Source organism: Sebastes fasciatus, chromosome 1 (genome assembly GCF_043250625.1).
Source record: "Sebastes fasciatus isolate fSebFas1 chromosome 1, fSebFas1.pri, whole genome shotgun sequence".
In the NCBI taxonomy this organism is placed as follows: Eukaryota; Metazoa; Chordata; class Actinopteri; order Perciformes; family Sebastidae; genus Sebastes; species Sebastes fasciatus.
In genome coordinates, this window is record NC_133795.1 from 4292924 (window position 1) to 4317885 (window position 24962).

The following is a 24962-nucleotide window of genomic DNA, read 5'->3' on the forward strand; positions in this document are numbered from 1 at the left end:
AAACGCACTCTCAAACTGAAAACTTTGTGACTTCATAATGTAGTCAACATTGGAATAAACATTACTCCAGAGGGTTAAACTATATCCTAGTAATTGCAGTATATAAAATGCAGTAAAGGTGTATCTCAAATCTGCCTGTAACCAAATATGGAGGTCTTATGGAGATTATTAGCTGTGTGCAAATACAGATTAAATATTCACAGTAACATCCACATTTAGAAAAGGGAAATCATACAAACCAAACCAACTCAGTACAATTAAGAGACAACATTTGCACCCAGATTAACGTCCTAATGACAGAATATTTAGCAGATTCTACAACAAAACAAAACAGTGTGATATGCAGCACAATTAACCAGAACACACTTCTAGCCAGCAGTGCTGTGTATGTTATATAAGTGGTTTAATGCAAAAACAGGGCTCACCATCACTGCGGAGCACTAGTGGAGTGGGTGGACCCTGGACTCGGGTCTTTGTGACGGTGTTGGTCACCACGCAGGTGTAGTTGCCAACATCTGAGGGCTCCACTTTGGCGATGTACAGATTCCCCGTCTCCTGCGAGATGAATCGGCGAGTATCCTGCTTCACAAATGTCGGGTACTCGTTAAAGATCCAGGAAAATACCAGATCTGTGGATAGAGAAGAAAAAGAGAATCCTCACTTTAAATGACACTTTAAGAAGGTCGTGAAACAGGGAGATATTTTGGTTGTGGCGGCGGCGGCTTGTGATCATTTTCATACCTCCTCAGGGGAGAGGAAATGGTGATAAAGTTATATCACTCTAAGGTGAAAATGGATGACAGGATCAGTGAGAGGTTGCAAACAAATGTAATTATCTGGAGTTTTGTCCATCCATCCATCTTCAACCGCTTATCCGGGATCGGGTCGCGGGGGCAACAGCTCCAGCAGGGGACCCCAAACTTCCCTTTCCCGGGCCACATTAACCAGCTCTGACTGGGGGATCCCGAGGCGTTCCCAGGCCAGAGTAGAGATATAATCTCTCCACCTAGTCCTGGGTCTTCCCCGTGGTCTCCTCCCAGCTGGTCGTGCCTGGAACACCTCCCAAGGGAGGCGCCCAGGAGGCATCCGTGCTAGATGCCCGAACCACCTCAACTGGCTCCTTTCGACGCAAAGGAGCAAGGACTCTACTCCGAGTCCCTCACGGATGACTGAGCTTCTTACCCTATCTCTAAGGGAGACGCCAGCCACCCTCCTGAGGAAACCCATTTCGGCCGCTTGCACCCGCGACCTCGTTCTTTCGGTCATGACCCAACCCTCATGACCATAGGTGAGAGTAGGAACGAAGATTGAACGGTAGATCGAGAGCTTTGCCTTCCGGCTCAGCTCTCTTTTCGTCACAACGGTGCGGTAAAGCGAATGCAATACCGCCCCTGCTGCTCCGATTCTCCGACCAATCTCACGTTCCATCGTCCCCTCACTCGCGAACAAGACCCCGAGATACTTTGGAGTTTTGTCAAATGACCATTTTTCATGTGGATGAGGTCTGCATACTGAACGAGGGATTTGGGAGCACCGGGGTACGTGTTGTCTGACTTAAAAAAAGATCCCCAGACAGACGACTAGAATTACCAACTGAGTTTCTAATAAAGGCAGGTAACACTTTACAATAAGGTACATATGATCTGGAGTCTTTAATGAACGGAACAACTTACTGAACCAATTGCTTATTGAAGCAAATTAATAACAATAACCATTATTGTGTTCAATCCGATAACATTACAGTATCATGTTAACCAACTGACAAATAGCATTCACAATAATTGACTAAAATAATCAATGAAGAAATACATACATAAATTGAAAGCAAATTTACATGATTATTTATAGGGATGCACTGATGCAAAATTCTGGGCCGATAACGATACCGATGTTTTTGTTTGTGTTGTTTTTACTGTTATTTATTCCCTTTTGTGCCACGAAAGCAAAAACCTCTTGATTCTAAAAAACTAACTGAGCTGTTTTAAAGTCCTTCAGCATTTCATTACACCGTCTTTGAATGAGCAAAAATTCAATCAAACACATTTATGAAACAACCTTTAATATAACCTTCTTGCAAATTAAATATTTTTTTTTTTTTTTTTTAAATAACTTCTTCAAAAGCCTTTTTCGCTGCTATTCAACTACATAATCAATGAGAAGAATGTTTCAGTACCTACACAGCCCAACAAAAATATTAGTTTTGTGAAACATAAATTAAATGTCAATGTAAAAATGATTAGAAACATGAGCAGTGTTTCTCACACATAGACTTTACTTGGACGGGCCACCCATATATTAACGACCGCCCATGTATGAACCATTTTAGCATTTTTTTCTCATCCAAACCGAAGTGATTGTTTTAAGCCATTGTTTTACTGCCTAATTTTTCATTGAACATGGGCGCCTCGATAGCTCAGTTGGTAGAGTGGGCACCCATATAACAAGGCTCAGTCCTAACCGCGGCGGCCATTTCCGCATGGCGCCTTCTCTCTCTCTCTCCCCCTTTCTAAACTGTCCACTGTCGTATCAATAAGGGCTTGAAAATGGCAAAAAATAATCTTAAAAAAAACAAAAAACTTTCGTTGAACATAACGTTCTTGTTGCTGATCTTTCTCCGAGACAGTGTAATACTCCCACACAGCCGACTTTTTCTTTCACTTCTATTTGTAAACAAAGCAGACGTGCGCATGGCACCCGCCGTCATGTCAAAGTCATGTCCGGGCAGTGGCTTCTTTTCTGAATCAGCAGCTGGTTAGTGTTGTCCGAGACCAATCGCAAATAACCAACACAACATTTAGCCAGCGCAAAATTGAGGCAACACAACAGATAAACATCGGCCACTGCCATCGGTAAATGTCATCTTATTTGCCGATGGCAGTCAACCAGGCGAATATCGTCCGATACCGATAAATCGATGCATCCCTAATTATTTACACATAATATCATTATCATGTTATTAGCTAACACAGCCACACCATATGCTAGCCAGCTAATATCCTGATATAGAGTTTCATTGTGGTGACTGGCGAGCTACAGCTAGTTACTTCCATCACTCACAGATGACATGATGTCGTCTTTGCTTTTCTCCAAATTTTCTGCATTTGACAGGAGTTGTTGGGGCATGCTGATACAATCGCAGTCATAATGCGAAATGTTTTGTATTTATGGGAGAGGCAGCATTTTCTAGAATGACATCTCAACCGTCTTAGAGAAACCTGCCGAAGGGGTGACTTATCGCTAACAGGAAGTGGGGCATCATGTTGGCGAGCACCTGTCAGGCTGCTAAAATCAATAAAACATTGCTGGAGTTTAAATGTCAGCCTTTCCCCGATGTCACATCATTGTGTTGGAGTATATCAGAATGAGCCAAACACACATTTTGATGTCTTGAGATCCACATAAAAAGATTTCTTTCTTTCTCCACTCTGTGTAACGTCTGTAAGAAGCCAGATCAAGACTTAGTTTATGCAGTTTATGCAGTTATCTGGTTCATTAGGCTTTCAGTTTGACATCATGATGTGCTTTTAAGAAAGAGAACAAATTATAAAAATCATAGGCCAATTATTGAGAAGTTCATAAATGAATGATAGTTGTGTAATTACTATGTAACAATAAGTAATGACTAACTGTTACAGTAGATGAAATGAAGTAATTATGGGACTTCATTAACCTGGTCGATAATCCAATTAAGTGTGAACCAGTGTTTAAATTGAAACAAATGCTCGGCAAAATGTGCAGGTTTTCAAGAGCACAATGTAATTCACACAAAATTCATAAAAAATGCTTTAAATCACTACATCATTGTCACACTCACTGGGACCAGCACCATAATTCAACCAGACATCATCTCTACCATGATCTCACAGAGATATAAGAAATGGGATGCAGAAATAATCACACACGGCATCTGAGAAATAAGATTGAACCTCATTTTACAACCCGGTGTCCTGCAATTTCAGAAACGAGCGTCATTTCAAAAATGCAAATACGCAGTATGTGCTCCACATATTTGAAGTGGTAGAAATGCTGTATGTTTGTCACGTAATATTTTTCATAATTTAAGCCTCCATTTGTCTTTCTGTAGCTGTGTTGAATGAATTGGATACAGTCCATCAGTAACTTCTATGGGTTAGGCTATGAGATCTACTGCGAGATGAGTTCTTTACATTATTGAAGTCAATTAATCAAACATGAACGTCGTGACGTTATCTGCTGCTCTGGAGTTTTGCAGCGAGTCTAACTGACAGATATACGCGGTTTTCCTGCTGTGCTTAAACCACACCATTTGTTAGCGGACTAGCAATTAAGCAAAACAGTCTTGGAGGAACCCCCTGCGTCCCCTTGCTGCTTGGCAATTTATCACAGCATGATCCCATAGTCCCCTGCTGGCTGCGAGGAGCAGGTACTGTACTCCACGGGAAGCAATGGAGGCGGGCGATCGGCACCATTCGGGGCTCGGGCTTAGGGTTTGGCTGCTGTGCGTGTGGAGCTGAGCACAGAGTGATGGCACAGCAGAGGTCCATGGGGACAAGGGACACTTCAAGGCAGGATAAGGCATGTTGTTTGTGTTTGTTTCCTCTCCAGCGCTTTTGGACTATGGCTGCACCTGCTCTCGTTCTATGTTTAAAACCCATATGACTACATGGCACAACATGAGCTGCAGAATGCCGCAGAGAGCGAAGACATAATGAGATGTCTCGCACAGCTGGCCGAACCGTCGTCACAAAATCATCCAGGGCATTGATTTTATGGGTTACACAATGCTCCCTGGCATAAAAACGGGACATCTCCGGGACAAAATGTAGAAGGAATCCAGCTGCCCTTGGAGACAATATTACAATCACTGCCATGGCAACAGGGCATCAGCCTTATGAGCACATGAGCTCAAATGAACAATCTAAGTTGTTTTAGATACTACGATGTTGCATGTTGTTGTTTTTTTCTTACAGCATACAATGATCTTGATGTTGGACTATTGTAAAACACAACTCTACTAGAGTCTATTGCTCCTTTTGGTCTGGTCCCGTCATTTCCAAAACATGATCCATTGTGGAGAGGTTTGCAGAAGTCCCTGAAGAGTTCTTTGTGGTTTCCCTCTAGGTTAAAGATCACTTTGCATAAGTCACAATGAATAAAGCTGCTTCACTCACAAAAGGAGACCTAGCAGCAGCTTCAAAGGACAGGCCTCACTGAATATTCAAAGACCGAACAAGTCGTGCAAGTCAAACTTGCCCGTCTCCTTACACGGTTAAGATCACGTCCAGACTGATTTGAGATAATGTAAAGATTGAGAACGAAGACAAAGACGGTGGGCAGTAATCCCAAAGCAGGTCTATCATCCTTCATGACAGCCCAGAAAGGGAAAGACTTTATCAGCTTGGGGCACCTGTGGATGGACGCACACACAGTTATGTGTGTATACTGTCAGCCGAAATGTTACTCTCCAGTGTGAGCAGGTAGCTTCATGAAGGTCGGTTAAAATGAATGAATGCTTTCATAAACTAGAAGTGCACAACTCGTTTTGAATGATATCAGCTGATTGAATGGGCATTATCAACGGTTATCAGCCTCATAGATATGGGTTAGAAGGGGACTACTTCACCTATTAGTAGGTTTAGAAGGCCGTTATCATCTATTCACATGGTTGATCACTGATATGAGTACAATAGGATGACGCCGACCTCGAGTGGTTGTACTAATTATGACGGGAACAAAGGAGAAAGTCAGGTGATGTAGTATAAAGACCAACAAAGTCCACATAGGGAGGTGGTCTGGGTAGATGGTCAGGTCAAACACAGGACTTTCACTCAGGAGAGAGCTCTTCATGTCCCGTGTGAAACCAAATGTCAACGTTGACTTATTTTACCTTACTTTTGTTACGTAACTTATGTACTTAACTAATGTGAAAGAACTTATATTAATAAGAAGTGAAAGCTAATGCTGCGTTCCATTTGTCCAGGTAGAAGTTTCAACTAGAAAGCCCCCCTAAGTTGGATTTCAGAGTCGGAAAGTCGGACGAACCTCACCGACCCCGACCTCAAAATCCAAGATGGACTGAAGGCGACTGCTGTATTATCAGAGGACGCAAGTAAAACGTCCACCTACAAAGTGCCATACAAAAGAAAAACAACCTGTGTTGAACAATAAAAATGTCATGAATATGCACACCACTATAACTATTTACTTACTTATTTATTCATTTATTTTATTGCGCGGCCACTTCCCAGAGGAGCATAAAGTGAGCGATGGACATAAATGGAAGTTGGAAAAATCCAGCACACAGATTTTGAGAGCAATCTCAAACTTCATATCAAGGAGAGAGATTGTGTCTGGAGCTTTTGCCCTGCGTGTTAGTAAATAGCCTACAACTACATTAAATTCTGTTTATGTTGTGCTACTAGCACTATTAGCTACTGGTTGATAGCCGGTTGTTTGGGAACAGAGACGTTAATACATCCACCACGGTACAGGCTTTCAGCATACAGCCCATGGGTGTATTATAAGATAATAAAAGTGATGAATTACAGCCAATATCCATTATTACAGTCGCATACAGCTAGCATCCTAAACCTAACCAAGTAGTTTTGTTGCCTAAACCTAAATTGTTTTATTGTAAAAAATATCACCAAACCCAAAACAAGTGAACTCTGATGACATCATCTGGCTATTTGTTTTTAGAAAAACAGAACTTCAGAAAGCTCCACCAAAGCCACAGAGGACATAATAAGACTGTTTTTACAGGCTGGTTAGTGCTCTCCATGACGAGCGCTCCTTTGATTTCCGTATGTACTTATTCTTATATTGAATTATCAATTTGTACATGTGTCCATTACCTCACTGTTGCCATATTAGTTGTACAACAAATAAATCTGATGGCGTCATCTAATAAAGACATTAGAGGATGTATGCACGAAGAACGCTGCCGCTCAAAGCAACCGTCCAAATCGAGTACATTTCAGTCTCATTTGTTGTAGAGGTTTCTCCAGCTTTGTAAATATTGCATCATCGAAGTCAACAATGAAAAGATGAGCGCCGCATCCCTGACAGCTGATTTAAGGTAGATAAACAAAAATGCAGCAGATGACAACTGAGCAAAGTCACCGTAAAGTGGAGCAATTGTAGTAAATGATTGCGACCGCCTCGACTGGCAGGCCTCGTGTATCTGTTACAGTCAGTGACGTCAGCCAGCAGTTCAAAAACCAGCCATGGCTATTTTCTTTTCCTGTAATGTGATTAATTTCTACACAATACAGGCCCTGGCCTGCTTCTCTTCCTCCTGCTGCAGCCCAGAGCGAAGCCAGCCACTGACACTCCCTAGGGGGGTCTGAACCCAACTGCTAAAAGCAATACATATTCATTTGGACACAGGCTCTACTACTATGAAGAACAACAACAAAAAAACAGAACAAACAAAGCAGCCATCTGTCAATACAAAAGGAGGTCTGCAGTTTTACTGTTACATCAGGATGCATCATAATATAATCGGCATCAGCTGCCTCATCATTTTATATTAATAATACATAGTGTAAGAGCACACTGTGACAACAATATGCATTTTTAATCACCCAATTACAAAGCAGTGGGACGTGGACATGCTGCAAAACGCACAAATTTACAACAAAACGGTTCACACTCGTCCTTTCTCAGGCTGGATAATTCTCTGATTACAGGCGTCAGCAGCGTGGTATTACATTCATGAGTAGGAGGGATTGCCGGGTCGTGTCAGCAAGACTGATCTGGTACAACATGAACTACTTCTTCTAAAAATGCTTCCAGAGCCATGGAGAGTCGTGCTCACGGAGCCAAACATGGTCCCAGACTCCACATGAGAAAAGTCCCAAAAGTCAACTGAGAGAAACAAACTCACAATTCGGTCCTATTAGAATCTAGACATTCACTGATTTCCAAGAGCATCTATGAAAGGATGCCTCTTTGCACAGAAACAAACAAACAGAAACAGAAAAAAAACCCTCTCCACAGTTAAGCTACTGTCATCCCACATTGTGTTACTGAGTGCAGTACTCCCATATCTGCTCCAGGCTCCAAGAATCTTCTGTTCCACTGTTTCCTTTACAGGACCGGACAGGATGCACATGCTCTATGTTCTCAAAGCCTCGGGTGGGAGCAAAGATGGGGACAACACACACACACACACACACACACAGATCTACTCTTAGAGGAGATGCACACAAGGGATTTTTAGTCTTGAGTGCCCCTTAAAGGTCTTTCCCCATTAGAAAATAGAGGTCAGCAGCATTAGGTCCACGCCTAAACACAGTAATCGTGTAGTACAAAGAGCGCGGCCGGGTCACACTGGCAGCCCATTAATGCGGCTGGCTTTGAAAAAGACAGAAACTGACAGCCGCTCAGCTCCTCTTGCTGCCTGTGATCCACAGTGACAGACAGGAGGAGAACTGGACTGCACATTTGGAAGAAACACACATTTTTAGAGGCGTCGTGGTTTAGAAAAATCCGACTCGTGTTGTAACCAGGTTGAGTTAATCCATTCCCCCTCCTTTGACTCTGCAGATAGTAATTACCATATATTTCTGGCATGCTCTGACATTGGCCTGTCAGATGGAGAGTGAGTGTGTGGTTACCGCGTGGAGGCAGCACCCGCTCTGCCTTTGTGCTCGGATCTGGACTGGCAGGGTGTGTTATGTCTGATCTGCACTAAGGCCCTTCTTCATCGTCCCTCCACTGCTGACAGTAAGAGCAGGTAGGATCTCTGATCACATTGGTCACATTAGCAGACAGTAGAAACCAAAACCTGTCCTGCTAAGTCTAACTCCTGCTACATTGATGTGCTTTTGGAGGCCAATACGTCTAATATTTTTCAAGTTGCTGCTCACTTTGCCTTTACAGTTGATCGCCGTGGTCAGACAGTTTATGCAAGTTATAAATGCAGTATAGTCGGACTAATAAATCGTCTATCGGCGATAGTATATTGCTGGTTGTTTTTCCTTTTGAGCGATTTCTTAGGCGATGTTTGTCATTTTATTTTGGTAATTTAATGGTCTGCCTCCGAAGAACGAGAGCTGCTCAGCCACTGCTCTGAAGGCAGAAAGAGAGAGACAGCGGAGGAAAACAACGTGTAGAGCCGGCATATTTTCATATATAACTCTGTGAAATAAAGGTTAATATATTGAAGTAGGTCATATTAGTACTCTTAACTCATAACTGTCTGTTTAGGTTGTCGGTAATTGGGTAGTGGGGGCAAAAAATATACTTCAAATATTTCCTCTAGCACAGACTCTCTTGCTTTTCTTGTCCATTGCTGAATGAATAAAGAATGACACCTATGCACCTATAGGTGGCTCTATGCATGCATGTATGTGTGTGTGTATGTGCTAGAATGTGAGTGCCAGTGAGCAGCAGAAAAAGGTGTGACGCAGATAACTGAAGGTGTGATTTGCCCTGTTCGCTTCTTCTTACATATCATTTATTCATCTCGGGCTTTGTCATCCTCACATTGATATTTCTCTCTAATCTGTGATGTGTGTTATTGTAAGTGTGGTAGGTGATGCTGTACGTGTGTTGTAAAGCAAGGATACTTTTTCTGAGATACATCATGATGTAATACAGTTTCAATGAAAATGAAATTCATGAAATAAAAAAAACCTCAGAATCTTGCGCCAACATAACTTATAAGACAGGAGATGATACTGAAATCCTGCAACAGTATTTTGAAAAATAGAAATATATATCAATAAAAATATTAAATATATAAAAAAATGTTATTGCATCAAATTAACCATCAAAATCAAAACAAATAAGGCAGCAGAAAAGTTGCCTTATATGTAATAATTGGATCCAAGATTATCAAAGGTAACAAGTTAAAGTCAATCATCATCTGTATCACTGACACTTTAACCTTCGATGTCCGGTGGCAACTGTAACTTCCTTTAAAATAGATCACAAAGAACACAACAGAGCCTCTGAGGAATCCAAATGTTTTGACTATAACGTCTGTTCCCTGAAGACAAGGAAGCAGATTGCAACATGCTATCTGATGCAGCTGTAGCTCTGGCTTGCATCATTCTTTCAACAGGTAAGACTAAGCGCGCTGGGACGTATGGGACAACATGGATCCTCAATGGTCCTGCACTCACGAGACAGTCGTTAACAGTTATACAGCTACTGTTCCACTGCAGGTCAAACCAATAACCTTATTCTACCAAGAGGAAAATATACTTTTAATAACATCCACAATAAACATCTAGCTTTTTAAAAGTGGACTCTAAAGAGGATTTAGGATCAAAATCCAGGCAGCAGAACCAGAGATATTGTCTTTTGTATACCACGTCTTCATCTTCCTTGTCAAAACCTGGTGCCAACATTACCCACGATGCAACTTGACTTCCGACAGTTCGGTCAGAAATTTGTGTGCTTTAGCCTTGAGATTCTAGCCTCAAGCAGAGATGAGGAGCAACAGGGGCCTGGTAAGATCACTACTTATCCACATCCCCCGATTTATTTAATTTTCAAACTCATAGTCTTCAGTCCCGACCAATGCTGACTCGAGTGACATCACTTGAGGCAATTTATCAGACTTTTCACAAATACAATAGTACTCCTCAAAACTTGTTAACAGTCTTTGGAGAGATGGAGTTCCCTTTTAAGGCCGTTCTGTTTTTATTTTGACAATACTTTGGTGCTAACTGGTCATATCTGTAGTGTTCTGACACATGCTAATGAAACATTGATGAACTAAACTAGAGCTGCAACGATAGGCTGCCCTTTGATTCGCTTGATCGTCAACAGATTAATTGTCAACAAATTAAAAGTCAACAAATTCCGGCTTCTCAACTGTGAAGATTGGCTGTTTTTCTTTGTTTTATATCATTGACTATCAATTGACTATTTGGGACTGTTCTTTGCATAAAACAAGACAGCTGACACTGCCACCTTGGATTTTAAGAAAAATTGTGATGGCTATTTTCACTATCTTTTGACATTTTATAGGGAAAGATTTACCAGATACACGTATTGGATTTATCGCAATTATCAGTTATGTAGGAAAACAAACATATTTTACCTGAAAATATTAAACCACTTTATTGTTTTTTGGAGGACATAAACCAGAATATCAAGCACCCACAATTAAAGTAAACCTGCTTGGTTCAGTGTAAAGCTCAACACAGTCTGAGAGCAGTAAACAATCCCACTAACTGAGCTGAACTCTTTGCACCAGTAGATGCAGTAATATAGCTGTAGAGGCTAGCCAGCTATGAGGTGTTATGGACTCAACTTAGAATTGCGGTCCAGTGCTCTGCTAAGCAAGCTGGGTGCTGTGGACGGAGCTGTCATGTTTTCGACAATTGTTATTTTCCCCTTGCACAGCAGGTGACAGCGCATTTCTTCTGGGATGAAATCCCCACGGGCACCGAAGGATTTGTGTTTATGCAGCGGCACCGGGGAGCCTGAGGACATGACGTGTGGCTGCAGCCCAGCAGAGAGGATGGCGGTGCTTACACACTGTCGCCCACGAAGAAAAAGAAACGGGAACGTCTGAATTTAGTTCTTTACACCTACTATACACACATCTATACATGCAAACCTACAGTATGCTCCACAACCTTCGCTTCTCCCTCTCTTTAAGACTTTCACACCCCTCACACATACACTTCAAATGCAACAATAACAACAGCTATGTGTACTGTAAACTTTAAGAAGCTTAAAAAGAGATTTAGGAAGCATGTCACTCACACATGTCTTCGGGGAAATGATCGTGCGCTGCACTCAGACTCCTCTGTGACCTTTTCCTACGTGATTAGAAACTCCAATCAAGTCAGAGTGTCACTGCCTGAAAACACACCAGATCCCGTTTCATGCTGCTGTCATGTTGTTCGCTGCTTGTCACTGAAGCTTCTCTTCACTGTGAGGTAACTGAGCCACATTGCGTCAAAACTGAAATGGGTTTGGAGAAAAAGGCTCTGTGCGTTCGGCATGGATGGTGTGACAGTGACATGTGGTATAATTCCAGAGAGCTGGAGTCCCCAGACAGATGAAGAGGGGGAAATATGACTGAATGTGGGATTGTGAAAGCAGATTACTCATGGAGATTGTGAAATGTGTCGTCTGCTAATCAGATTAAGAGCAGAATAATCCATGATGGAAAAAAAAGAGAAATATACTAAATATGAGTCATGTACAGTATCATCAACAAACACCACTGGAGTAAACATGTCCTTGCTCATTAGTGTATGTATGGAGAGGTTTGTGATGATATCTTCATCTCACAGTGACTTCAAAAGGATCTCTTACATTCGGTATTTGACATTAAAAGTCACAATTTGCAGGATATTCAAGTAAGTCATTTGAATACTGTTGCTTGGTGACGCACAACAAAAATCAATGTTGTCTTGTTCTCTTTTTTAAAAATGATGATTGATTTTGTGTTTTTTTAATTTCCACATTATGTTTAAGAGTTACAAAAGGGGAAGATAACAAGATCAACATTTTTAAAAGATGAACTCAGAATATAAGAAAATAAAGTGGGTTGTTACAATGGACTTTTCTCATGAACTTGATAAGCTCCAGCACCAGCCATACGGGGATTTGCACCACTTTTGTTAAATATGGCTCTTTAATAATCCAGTATATTTTTAATAAATGTTTATATGATCATTCCGACCATTTTCCTGGCTCAAAATTAGATTTTTTTTCTCTTTTACGGCCCTGAATAAAATCCAACATCCCCTTAATGACTTAGAATATACCTGATAATCTGAAATAATAATAAACCTCTACAGTTAGCCTATATATTTGGATTATTCTGTGTATTTTCTATGTCATTATAATATTTAGAGGCGTTAAATTCGATATTTAGAGCATTAATATAGCAGCAAACAACTATTTGCTATGTAAAGATATAGAGGAGTAATGTCTACCTGAGCAGAGAATGAAGTCACTCTCCCTCTGTGTGTGTTGTAATATGAGTTTCTCCGTGCTTTGTGTGCCTTTCAATAGATTTGCTCTGAATTTCAAACTTTGCACCTTCAGGCCCTGATCAGACGGTGCGTTTTAGTAGCCTGGGGCGGCTTTTTCTAATTGTTTTCAATGAGATTGAAGCGTTTTGCATGCTGCTTTTGTTGCTGAGCGCCTCATGTTTACAGGAGTGCTCTGAATGCCTCGAGTTGAAAAAAAAGGCAAATTAGTGCAGTACTTGAGATTACAGTTAAATTGATTATCATTAATTAAAACTCTACTATTAACTATTTGGGTTGCGTACAGTTCATGGTTTGTATTAAGGAAACGTTGACACTCATTTGATGGGTGCCTAGCAACATATAAAATAAAAAGACAGCGAACTGCAAAAAACGCTGTCTGAATGGGCAACAAAAAGCCAGTGCGGTGTGCTCCGTGTTTTCCACCTGAAAAACGCGCTCTGTCTGAGCACCACCTTAAACATCTTTCTTTTATGGAAAAATGTATTATATATATGGCATTATAATCCTAAAATATTTCTCTGTTATCAGTATTGTATTTATAACTTGTGGCTTTATCCACCTTTGCTTTTGTTTGAATTCATCATAGAGTAGCTACGCAACAGTAAGTTTCTGATATTTGTCTTATTAATAATGATATTCGAGGCTCTACAGGTTATGGGGGAGAGAAGGTGCCACATTCATGACATACTCAAACCAGGAAACTACCACCAGTTTACCACCATGAAACTACAGGCGTTGGTTTATCCTTTAATTTAAGGTTTAATAATCTTGTTTTTGTTTAATGTATGAAGCTGCTGTATATACAGCACAGTGACACATAAAGACCAACCTCCCTAAAGATGCAGCACACATCCACTCATGCACATCACATGACTGTGGTGATGGGTAGTTCTGACATATGCAGTAGATGTGTGCTATCCTACGAGCAGCACACCATCCACACCCATTTATCGAGCTCCTTCTTCTGTCCGAACACGTCTTTCTGCATGGACGGGCTCACGCTGCATTCAGCGGGCACGGACAGCTGTCTGCCATGCATAATGTGTCCTCTGAGAGCCCCCACTGGCAGGTGGAGACCCTCCGGAGCCTCGGGCATTCACCGAGGGTGCCACCGCTATGGGAAGGTCTGCAAACATATGGTGCTGAATAGGGATGTGCAGAGGTTTTCCTTGAATGTGCCACCCACATGCAGAATTTGATTAAAATGCAATGAGGTCCTTGTGAGGGAGGGAAGGTGGCCCGACAGTCATTATTGTCTTGTTATTGGCTGTCAGGCTGCTGATGCCACACTGAGATATCTCAAAGGAATGCCATAAAATATGACTGCAGATGAATGAACATATGAGATTTTCTCCAACTCTAAGCATGCAATAGAGCACTACAAGCACTGAATATGTATCACCATCTTTTTTTCAGCTTTTATTTTCTCATATATAGTTTGGTATTCAGGGTTTGGGGCAGGTGCTATGCTTTATTACACCTGCTCAAAGCAACCTGATGCAACATGAAACAGGAAATTCTCTCTATTCAGAAGGAGGGAAATTGGCTCACGAATAGGACCTTGTAATGGCCGTCACCCATATCAGGACAGTGTCACCTACACAAACAAACTTTACAATTTGTTTTGATCAATTGTAAATGGTCAGGACAGGAAAATTCTTTTCCCTAGGTCAAACAGCCCTTAGAATAAAGAAGAAGAAAGCATTTCATGAATGTAAAATTGTACTCCCTTATCACCAACACTTTTCATTCCCTGTTAGGCTGCCTGCAGATTTCTGTATTTCCTCACATCCTGGGCACAGTCTCTCATATCATGGTGTGGTAGTTGGCCTTTTCCTCATTAGTTATCTTGTTTCAGTGAATTTATGACCAGGCCAATTGCCAGGAAAAAGCTGTTGGTATTATACGTTTCTGCAAACATCAAATGTGGACATTTTTGCACATGGGTCGGACCGAATGAGGTAGTATATCAAGTGACCGTTATTGAAAGTTATATGGTATAATAACGAGTATAACGAGCGAGGAAGTCCTCTAAGGGCGGGCGGGAATGGTGGTGGAGCGGTCAAAAAAACAGGTGTTAACGCTAGTTGTAAAACGTTACATAAGAAAGTCCGCTATGGGCAATTGTTATTTATTTGACATAGTTGAGTTGTTACGGTCGTTACGTTGTTGCGTTACGCTGTTGCGTTACGTTGTTGCGTTACGTTGTTGCGTTACGTTGTTGCGTTACGTTGTTGCGTTACGTTGTTGCGTTACGTTGTTGCGTTACGTTGTTGCGCTACGTTGTTGCGCTACGTTGTTGCGCTACGTTGTTGCGTTACGTTGTTGCGTTACTCTGTTGTGTTACGTTGTAACGTTACACTGTTACGTTACGTTACGTTACGTTACGTTACGTTACGTTACGTTACGTTACGTTGTTAAGGTATTACTTGAACACAGACCATGGTCTTTTTTCTTGCCTAAACCTAACTAATTGTTTCACAACGTTAATCACGTGGCATTGTGTGTTTCTGCAAGTGTGATACGAGGCTGATATGAAATGTATTTATGAAACTTATTTTTGGTTCAGAAACATCGCCCTTCAACGTCTCCGTGGTTTGCAGAAAAGTACAATGCCAACATTGTTTCTGGTGACTGGGTTGCTCCTGACAGGCCAAGCAGATCTGCAATAAAATAATAAAACTGAGATTGATGAGCTGCTTCCTGAATTCTTGCCCCTAGTAAAGCAAAAGGAAAGCTTTGAACTGAGGCACCACAGCCTGTAACTACTGTCCAATTTTTATATTAGATTTAATTGATTCTGATCATAAAAGCTGTGAAGTTCAAGTTACTAACATCACTTGTGAACTTTGAGTGTTCACTGTTGCATGTTAGAAATGCATTTATCCTACTCTTCCAAACATCTCTTTTGTGTCTGTATAACAGGAAAATCTGCATCAATTAGCAAAATCAAATTGATCTGCCAATGAAACGTGAATTCATTTAAAAACATTCACAAACATTTATTTATCTCATAAACATAATGTAACTGACAAAAATTGCATTGTAGACCTTTAAAGTGAATGCAGTGGCATTCACTGTAATGGATAACACAATTCAAAAAGAGCCTGATCTATGATATATTTAACGGTAATGAAGTGAAACCACTGGCAACAGAGTAGTAGTTAAAAATAGTGCTGTTATGCTTTTCATGACAAATCCCCTACCATGTCTGTTGCTCACAGCCCCAAGCCCACTTTTTTCCTACAGAAGATGTAAATCTATAAAAACAGGTCACAAACTAATGGTTTCAGTTTTCAAAAAGGTAAAATAATTAGCTAAAACACTGGGGCACTGTAGTTTTTAGCAAACGTTACTCAAACAGAAGGAAATGGTGTATTTATTAGAGACTATTTTCAGCAGCGGATTGATATACATTTAGTGTATTCCTGAGTATTTACAGCAGCAGGATGGGACTGAGTCAAAATAAACTTCAGTGTGTGTGTGTGTTCTTGGGAATGAAGGAACATGGTCCTTTTAAAATTAAAACTACAAAACTACAAGTGTTTTCAAAAGGCAAAAGAAGCATCTGCATCATGCTCCTGACATTTCTGAAATCAATAAATAATAATTATATACAAATAAATAAAACATCTGCCAAATTTCAAACAAGCACTAAATGTACATGAAACAAATATGATCATGTAGACTGACTAATTACCAATGATATAATTGTAACATGTCGTTGCAGGTTGTAGCCTTGTAGAGATCTACAACCGGTAAACACAAAAGGAGAGCCATCACCAAGTAGGCTATAATTCAGGTTAGGACGACACATTTTTATTCAATGTACGTTATGCCACTAATTTCCTTTACAGGCCAATTCAGTTTTAATTAATTAAAAACATAAATTCTCTACTTCAGTTTGCTGACTAATGACTTTCTGGTTAACGGATATCCTAACCTAAATTTCAAGGTAATCACTTTGGTTTCGGCATGACGTGGAAGAAACAAATCTATGTTGCCAGGTTACCGGCAGCATTCCCTTCTACAAGCAGAGGCAGTGCCATTTTGGATGTAACAAAAGCAACGAATCAGGTCAACAAAGAAAACCAGTACTGGCAAAACACTTAGGTCTTTGCCTGCAGAGTGATTGCTTTTCATTGTTGCCAGTTTGAATACTGTGATGCTCCGACCAGCAGCTTGGCTGAACGTGTATTTGTGTGTGTGTGTTTAGTGCCAACAGCCTGGCCAGGATGTGTGGGGAAGCCTGTTGATTTGATGTCTGTTATTTTCTGTTTTATTCTCTCTGGTGAGTAAATGGATGAATGTAACTGGAGCTGAATATATTGTTGTGTGCTGATATACAGTATGTTACAGCAGTGGTTCCCAAACTGGGGTCCGGGCCCCCTTTAGGGGGGCGCCAAAGACCACAGGGGGTGCGCCAGGATTTGTATGCTCTGAGTTTTTCAAAATTAGATTTGCACATGAATAACCAAAATCATAATAACACACTTATACATTTATACAAAAGTCTGTATATAAAACTATTTAAAAAGATCTATTTTTGTTCTACTTGGTAGGCCACATTCTGTTGAAGATAAAGATCAGGCTACACTATTATGATTAGTATTATACTTTTTGTAGAATTAGATTCCAGTGGTGGCTGCGTAGGTTTATTTGTAACTCGTGTTATCCAAACATTTTCAATACCTCCAGACCGTTGTAAAATCCAAAAGTCAAAATGTATTGAAAGATTAAAAGATAAAAAAATGTCACAACATTTTTAACTAACAAAATATTCTGCTTCAATTCATATTTGTTGGCGTTTAGCCTTTCAAACACAACATTTTCACTGCGCTAAAAAATCAATTTGCTCTCCCACTTGCCACACACAAAGGGAGGCCTGCACCTGTATTACTGGGGCGGTCTACCATCAATCAAACAAATATTACATTACATTTATTTAACCGCAATAACATAAAATTTATTTTGGCTCTAACACTTTTATAGTAAACAAAAAAGATCATATTATGTATCTGCATTCACTTGGCGAATCCGTCAAGATGTCATCATTTTATTTATGTTGACGAAACTGACAAGTTATATTCATTAAAGAGAGTTGACATGTAATAGACTGAATTAACTTATTCAAATTGAGGCAAGTGGGGTGCTTCAAGGGAAATACATTGGGAACTACTGTGTTATAGTATGAATTGACAGGTAAAAGCTTTATGGTGATTTAGGTTAAAATTGCTTTGCATGCCAGATTCTTATTATAGGGCTTGCTCTAAAACATGGAAGCGAACATGCTTAAACATACGTCAAAGCAACATTTGAATCATTATATGTCAAGATGATTTGGGGCAAGATGAGCCAGTGTGAATTGAAGACACATCAACACATTGTTAAAGCATCTGCTTAATGCAAGAAGGACCATGATGACAACCAAGTGACTAGTTAGTTTATCCAGCTGAATGACACGGTGATAGTAGCTTCTATTACAGCTGAGAGACGTAACTCACTAGAATAGACTTCTAATTGACAGCTTGTATTGGCTCTGTTTATTAGTGAGGAGACAAGTGTCTTGAGGGGGCTTTTCATGTGCCTGAAGATGCCTGACATGTTGGGATTATTTCCCCATTGGTCTTAAAAACCAAACCTTAATTGGATTACTTCAGCACAAATTGTCAGATGTGAAAAGAGTCAGCGAAGCAACTGTTCACAGTATAGAGAACAATCAAGTACGGGCTTGTCAGCCGAACTGCTCGCAAATAAATCTCAAATTCCAGATTGCCACCGACGCTTGCCAAGCTTCCGCCAGGTAAAAGCCCAAAAGGATACAAGCCCCAAACAATTACAATCAATTCCAGACAAGCAGCGTTTTTACCACCGCGGACCAGCGCATGAATCAGTGATATCTGTTAGGTGTCTGTCAATTGAAGAAAAATGTAATCCAAGCAGCTGTTGCATATAGCAGTTCCAATAAGAGAAGAGAAGGAGCTACGAAAGGACACATCTGTGTAATTACACAAAAAATATGAAGAACTTTGCGAGAAAACTACATTTTAACTCGTAAATTTAGCTTCATAACAGGCCAACCAATTCATAGCTGTACAGTAGAAATTAATCCTGTCTCTCTCTTAGTATTTCATACTGATGCAAGATTACTGATCTTCTCATCTAACTCTAGGCAAGAGAGCAAATAAGCATATTATCTGTGTCTTATTATACCTTATATAATTCATCCAAGGCATTGCTTGCCTTTAGCTTGGGAACAAACAGTGATGAATACATAGGACTGCATAGTAGTTTAATTCAGCCGACATTAAAACGAGGCAGACAATTTAAATCAGCTGTAGCCCTGTAGCAGAATCCCTTGGAAATCTTTCAGTCCCTCATAGTGGCAGATGTAAGGTGCTGATGACCAAATCAACGATGCCATTGAAACAACTGGACATTAAAACAGCACCAGCCCAACCAAACCCTCGCCAAGTTTCCATTCAATTGCAAGCAAACTGGTTTAAACTCGGCTGAAGCATAGTTTGGTGAGAAGTTGGCACTATGGGCTACGCATGGCTGTCATCCGCCAGTAAACAGTAAAAGAAGTAGAGGTTGTGAACAGAAAACAAAACAAGTCCGCTTGGCCATCTAACTATCTATGATAGAAAAATGGAGAATTCTTCATGAATTTGTTTCAATTGGATACGTTTTAATTGTCCTTTCATGTCGGCTGGTATTGGCCATGTTTCATGTTGTCCGGAGACGACGACGAGCATTCATGCGTTATGGGAATATCTGAGAAGACGCCGACAGCAGAAACAGCTGACCAGTCGTGAGTTAAATGTTTTCAAAATTGATTTGGCAAAGGCGTTTCCTTATTCCAGTTAGCATATCAGCTCTTTTTTAGACAAACATAAAAACCACCTCAAGCAGGCATTAAAACTTTTTTTGCGCCATTGAGGAAGTTTTATTGAATTTTGCCGTTTCCATACAGCTTTTTTAATGCGATAATTCAAAATTCACGTCAAATATGTGAATGGAAACACGGCTACTGAGAGCATACCCATCTGAAAACATTTCAAACATTATGATCAGCCACCTAATTCTCAATGTGTGCTCGCCAACTGGGTTGAACAGTCATTTAAAATGAGAATATGTTGCGTTACCTCCAGAATGTGGCGGAGGGCCGCACAGCAGAACCACTCCTTGACCTTCGCGGACCGATACAGAGCTTCTTCTGTGAGTCTTGAAGTTTTCCAAGTCTGAAAAAATACAAAAGGGCAGTAAGTAAAATATCCCCACAAGTCAGAGGCTGATACACCTTGAATACATGAAAGCAGCTGTCATGAACAAATTATTGTTTTTCCCTGCCCTGTTTTTCTTGCTTCATACTCCCATTCAAGGTCAGAGCCTATGGAGCCTAAAGCAGTGTGCAGCAGGCGGGGAAACACTCACAACAGGATGCCAGTTTATTATAGAGCTCACACAGATAAACACACCACACACTCACACAGTACCAGACACTTCCTGGCCTATATTTCTTTAGATTGTGGAAAGAAACTGAGGCTTAACCCTGACAAATACAGTTCTTGTAAACTCCGAGGGCCAAGGTTCAAACCCACACTGTGTGAAGCGGCAGTGCAAACCACTGAACCACTGCACCGCCTCCGTAAACAAATTCTATACAAATACAGCAACACCATTATCCTCTCCGTATCTACAGAGTGTAAGGAACATTTTCAAGAGCAAACATTTTATGGGTGGTAAACAGCCCTTGGCTTTGCCTCAGGCCAAATCACCCGTGTGTGTCTGTGTATATTGTGGGTATCCGAGATTCATTGTGACGCTGCCTCAAGTACCAGGAAGAAGTGAATTAAAGGGTCCCAATGGGGAATTTTCCTGGAAGAAGGCAGAAATAACTGGTTAGCAAGTTTTAAAAGTTGAGAATTTTCTGAAAAGAAGCACCGCCAGGTAGAATGAATGAATTTTGAAAAGATGAAAAAAAAGCCACAGATTTTTCAAACATGTCTTGTACAGAGGATGAATCTAAGGGATTGAAAAGAAATGTGCAAGTAAAGCAAAATGTACAAACGCCCAAAACAAATTAGATAATGTTGCATGTTGTATTTACATGCATTTATTTTGATCTTGTGAATTAAATCGGATGTTCAAAGAAAATCATGCTGTAAAACTCTATGTACTATATTAAGTTGGCATTGGAAGGCTGAATACTTTAGTGTAAATGCATATCAATAGTACAGATGTACAGGTAATTATGAAGTCTTCCAGATCTCTATAGGCACTCTTCCACGTTGGGAATATTACGGTTTGTTTGTTTGTGGCTGAATAACCAAAAGAACTGTTCTCACAGTTTTTATTGTTCACTCTAAACAGTATGGAATAAAAAATGTGTGATTAATTATGGACAATCCTGCGATTAGTCAAAATTAAATATTTTAATATACTGACAGCTCTAGAAAAACAAAAACAGAAATAATAATTATACAACAAAGTCCAATGCACACACACTTTTACCAAAAACATTTTTCTGAGTATCACAAGAGGACCTTGTTTACTGTAAACTGCAGTGGGCTTTGCCTTCTTGGAGCCAGAAACAACAAATATTGGGTGTGTAGGGACATAAAGTTATCATTAAACCATAGGGGAAAAAAATCTGCATTTATGTTGAGACAGCGATAAACCTCAGGATTTTAAGATGGGACTCCTATGACTTAGAAGATCTTAACAAAGTATTTCTGTGCAAATTATGTCCACACTGATCGAATGAAAGAAGTTTCCTTCCTAATGAAGTGTACATTTGAACCGAATTTCCAGAAAGATTTGCAAAGGAAATGAAAATTAATGTACGTTGCATCCAACTACTGTTATGCGAATATTAGGAGGTGGGTAAATCATCAATGTGATGGAAACACACTTGTTGATTGCCTCCCAATGCATCAGGAGCATCACCTTTTTCCATCAAAGTCAGATCCAAGTAGCAGGGAGGAGCCCTTTTTAAAAAAAAATGATTTGTGTGCTTTAATTTCTTTTCCGGGTTTTAAAAGTCATATTCAGTGAGGCATGTTGAACGGCACGCTGCACGTAACAGAGGACATAATACAGTTTTACCTGCCAAATAATTGCATTCTGGAAGAGACACAGTTGAGAGAGTGAGAAAATGAAAAGAATCAGGACTATTACTGTACCCTGCTCCAGTAATTGTATATTCCAAATAATGAATGGAAGCCTTGCATGAGCTAAATGCATTATGAAAAAAAAACCCAGTTCAAATCAATAGTGACACACACCAACTAATACGGGCCGAACAGCAATCTGCAGCCCTGCTGCTAAGCAGAGAGGGTTGCTGCGGCGGGTCACACATGAGAGGTTTTAATAGCTCCGGTGGTAATCAGGTTACCTTTCATTCATCACGCCCGCCCCCACTGAACATTACAAAGCTATTCCTGGTGTGGTTTTGACACCAGAAGTACTGTTAAACTGAACAAATTTTCATTTGACAATTGATGGAAACAATAGCAGGTCATAAGCACTTCCAACGACTCGCTGCACTAATGGTTTATAATCTGGTGGAGCTCAGTAAATGTAATTCACACATCACGTGAAAGCTTCATGTCTGCACTGATAACTGTGGCGGGAGGGGAATGAATACATTCTCATTTCAACTACTTTAATCTGAGAACAGCTGTTAAGCAATTTAAAATAATTCTGTGCAGGTATTTGAAAGAAACAGCAAGAAAACACGGATCAATTACAACAATTTGTGGTTGCATTGCCAGCATTATTAAATTAGCCTCAAATAGTCTAAAAACAATCAGTGCTTCTTACTCGGCTTCTTCCATTTCCACTAAACAACATTTGAAGTGGATTTAATTTTTTTTGTATTTCATTATTCTCATTTCTTTCTTTTCTTTTTTTCAGTTGGTACATTTAGTCTGCTTTGAGGTCAAAGTGCATTCATAAATGTGCTTTTAACAAAAGAACAGACTACAGTAAATTAATATATGAAGACAGATGGGTCTCAAATTTATCCATACATATCCTCCAAATTGGATTAATTAACCTTAATTAACCTTGCTCTATAATATGCAGCATATTCTCAAGTCACTGCGAGCAGCGGTGCGGACACGAGCGCTCTCTTCTGCAGACCTGCTCGTTGCAAAAACTGCAGCCAATCCACTTTGAAATGAGATTACTGATTAGTTCAGCTCCAAGTGATCTAAATGTAAAATTATTGGGCTCACTGATTTATGAAGAGAACTATAAGGTCAGTTAATATATGTCATATTGGCTGCAGGACAAGTCAATTAAGAAAGAGCCTTTAATTATTTCTTTAAACATAAATCTCTTCTTAACCCACGAGCAGAGTTTAACTAATAGCTATTCGAGGCTCTTAAGCCCTATTAAGAAACCAACTCCTAATATTTTTCCAAAGATTAATGCCAGATTTGGCACTTTAGAGTAATTTTGATGCGTCGGATGTAAAAAGGGGGATGCAAAAATTGGATGCAAAAAACTCTTAGCTATACAGGGACATTTATTTATGTCACTTTTAAAACAAGAAGGAGGACCACCAGTTTCTGACCCTGTTACCCTCCATTACAACAAGTCTACCCGCTTGAAGGTGTGTGTAACCACGGCTGTGACTAGTGGTCAAAGGGGCGGCTGTAAAACGGTGGATAAACACATTTAATTTCTTAGATTATTCACAATAAAAGTCCCCCCTCATTTAAAAGCTTTTATTATGAACCAGCAAAGTCAGGAAATGTTGGGTTTTCATCAGCAGCAACTTAACACGACTCCTACATAGCTGAAAGCGAAACAGTAAAATAAAGCAGATACCTGAAAATACAAACGGACGCAGGAGGGAAACTAAACTTCAAACCAAAGATTCACTTAGAAGCTACAAACGTAGAGCTGAACTAGGGGTAGGCATTTCAAGCACAAATACTAGTATTCAATAATCACTGGGAACTATTCGACCATTGTTCGATCTTTGCTCTGTGGGGAGAGAGAGACGGTGGGGGAAATCAAATCTAACTTGATGAATTGAAAGACTGATCAAGACGGTTTGGTGAGATTTACTTTGTTTCTGTCGATTTTGAATGAAAATGATAATGAAATGATGCTACGCCACTTGAACACATTTGCTTCCTGAAACTACGGGGGAAGCAGCGCACCTGAGCCGATGGAAAAGAGCTGAACTGAACGTGCCACACATGTTGTACAAGCGTCTGGTAGTTAAGTTCCTACTACTGAGCCTGCAACGGTAAAAACAAGGGAATGTATATTTTTATAAGACAGGACGATAGTCGCATAAACTATTTTATTTTTTATCATTTAATGACTATTCGGAAATCATGACCCGTCCCTAAAAGCTGGCCCACACTAAAAGATTTTTCAAATCTTAACAGATTTTGAAAATGTGATATAGTGTGTGAAGAGCGACGATTTGGCCAAAACAGCACATCACACACTAACAGATTCCATTCATGAACAACATTCAGCTTGATTCTCGTGTAGTGTGTGCCCGGCATTAGCTGAGCATACACAACGTCTTTGTCTCTGGTCTCCTGCACACAGCAACATACGCTTGTTTGAGGAGGAGAAGGGGGGCCGTCACGGGTTGGCCGTGGTCTGCGGGACGCCACTGCAACTTGGATTCGGTTTGACTCGGAACAGCCAAAATGCCAATGCAATAGCCCTACATAATGTCCAAAATACCTTCCAGTCTTCTTGGTATCACTAGATTTATTGTGACTTTAGTGGCTAGTAAAAAAAACTGCTCCCTCTCTCTGTTTTCATCTCTGTGCCTCTAGGGTGTTTCACCTCAGCTCAGTCACGTACAGGAGCTGATAAAAGCATCTTGGGCAGCCCGAATGCCCTCCCGGTGTTTACCCGCAGAGGACACCAACTACGGATAACTTCACATTTAAAAGCAAGTTGTCAAAACACACTTGTATGAGTCCACCGCTGAGAACAGTGCGACAAAGCGAGGCAGAGGTTCAT

At 40.3% G+C, this 24962-nt stretch overlaps 1 protein-coding gene across 1 annotated transcript in view; it reads right to left on the reverse strand.

The window, feature by feature from the left end:
* cntn4 (contactin 4) overlaps window positions 1-24962 on the reverse strand; it is a 177487-nt gene that overhangs the window by 71097 nt on the left and 81428 nt on the right. Inside the window, exons 5-6 of the mRNA XM_074645407.1 lie at window positions 20102-20197; window positions 426-629 (exon numbers count right to left, since the gene is read on the reverse strand). Coding sequence (XP_074501508.1) covers window positions 426-629; window positions 20102-20197 — 300 coding nt within the window. The remainder of the gene's footprint in view (window positions 1-425; window positions 630-20101; window positions 20198-24962) is intronic.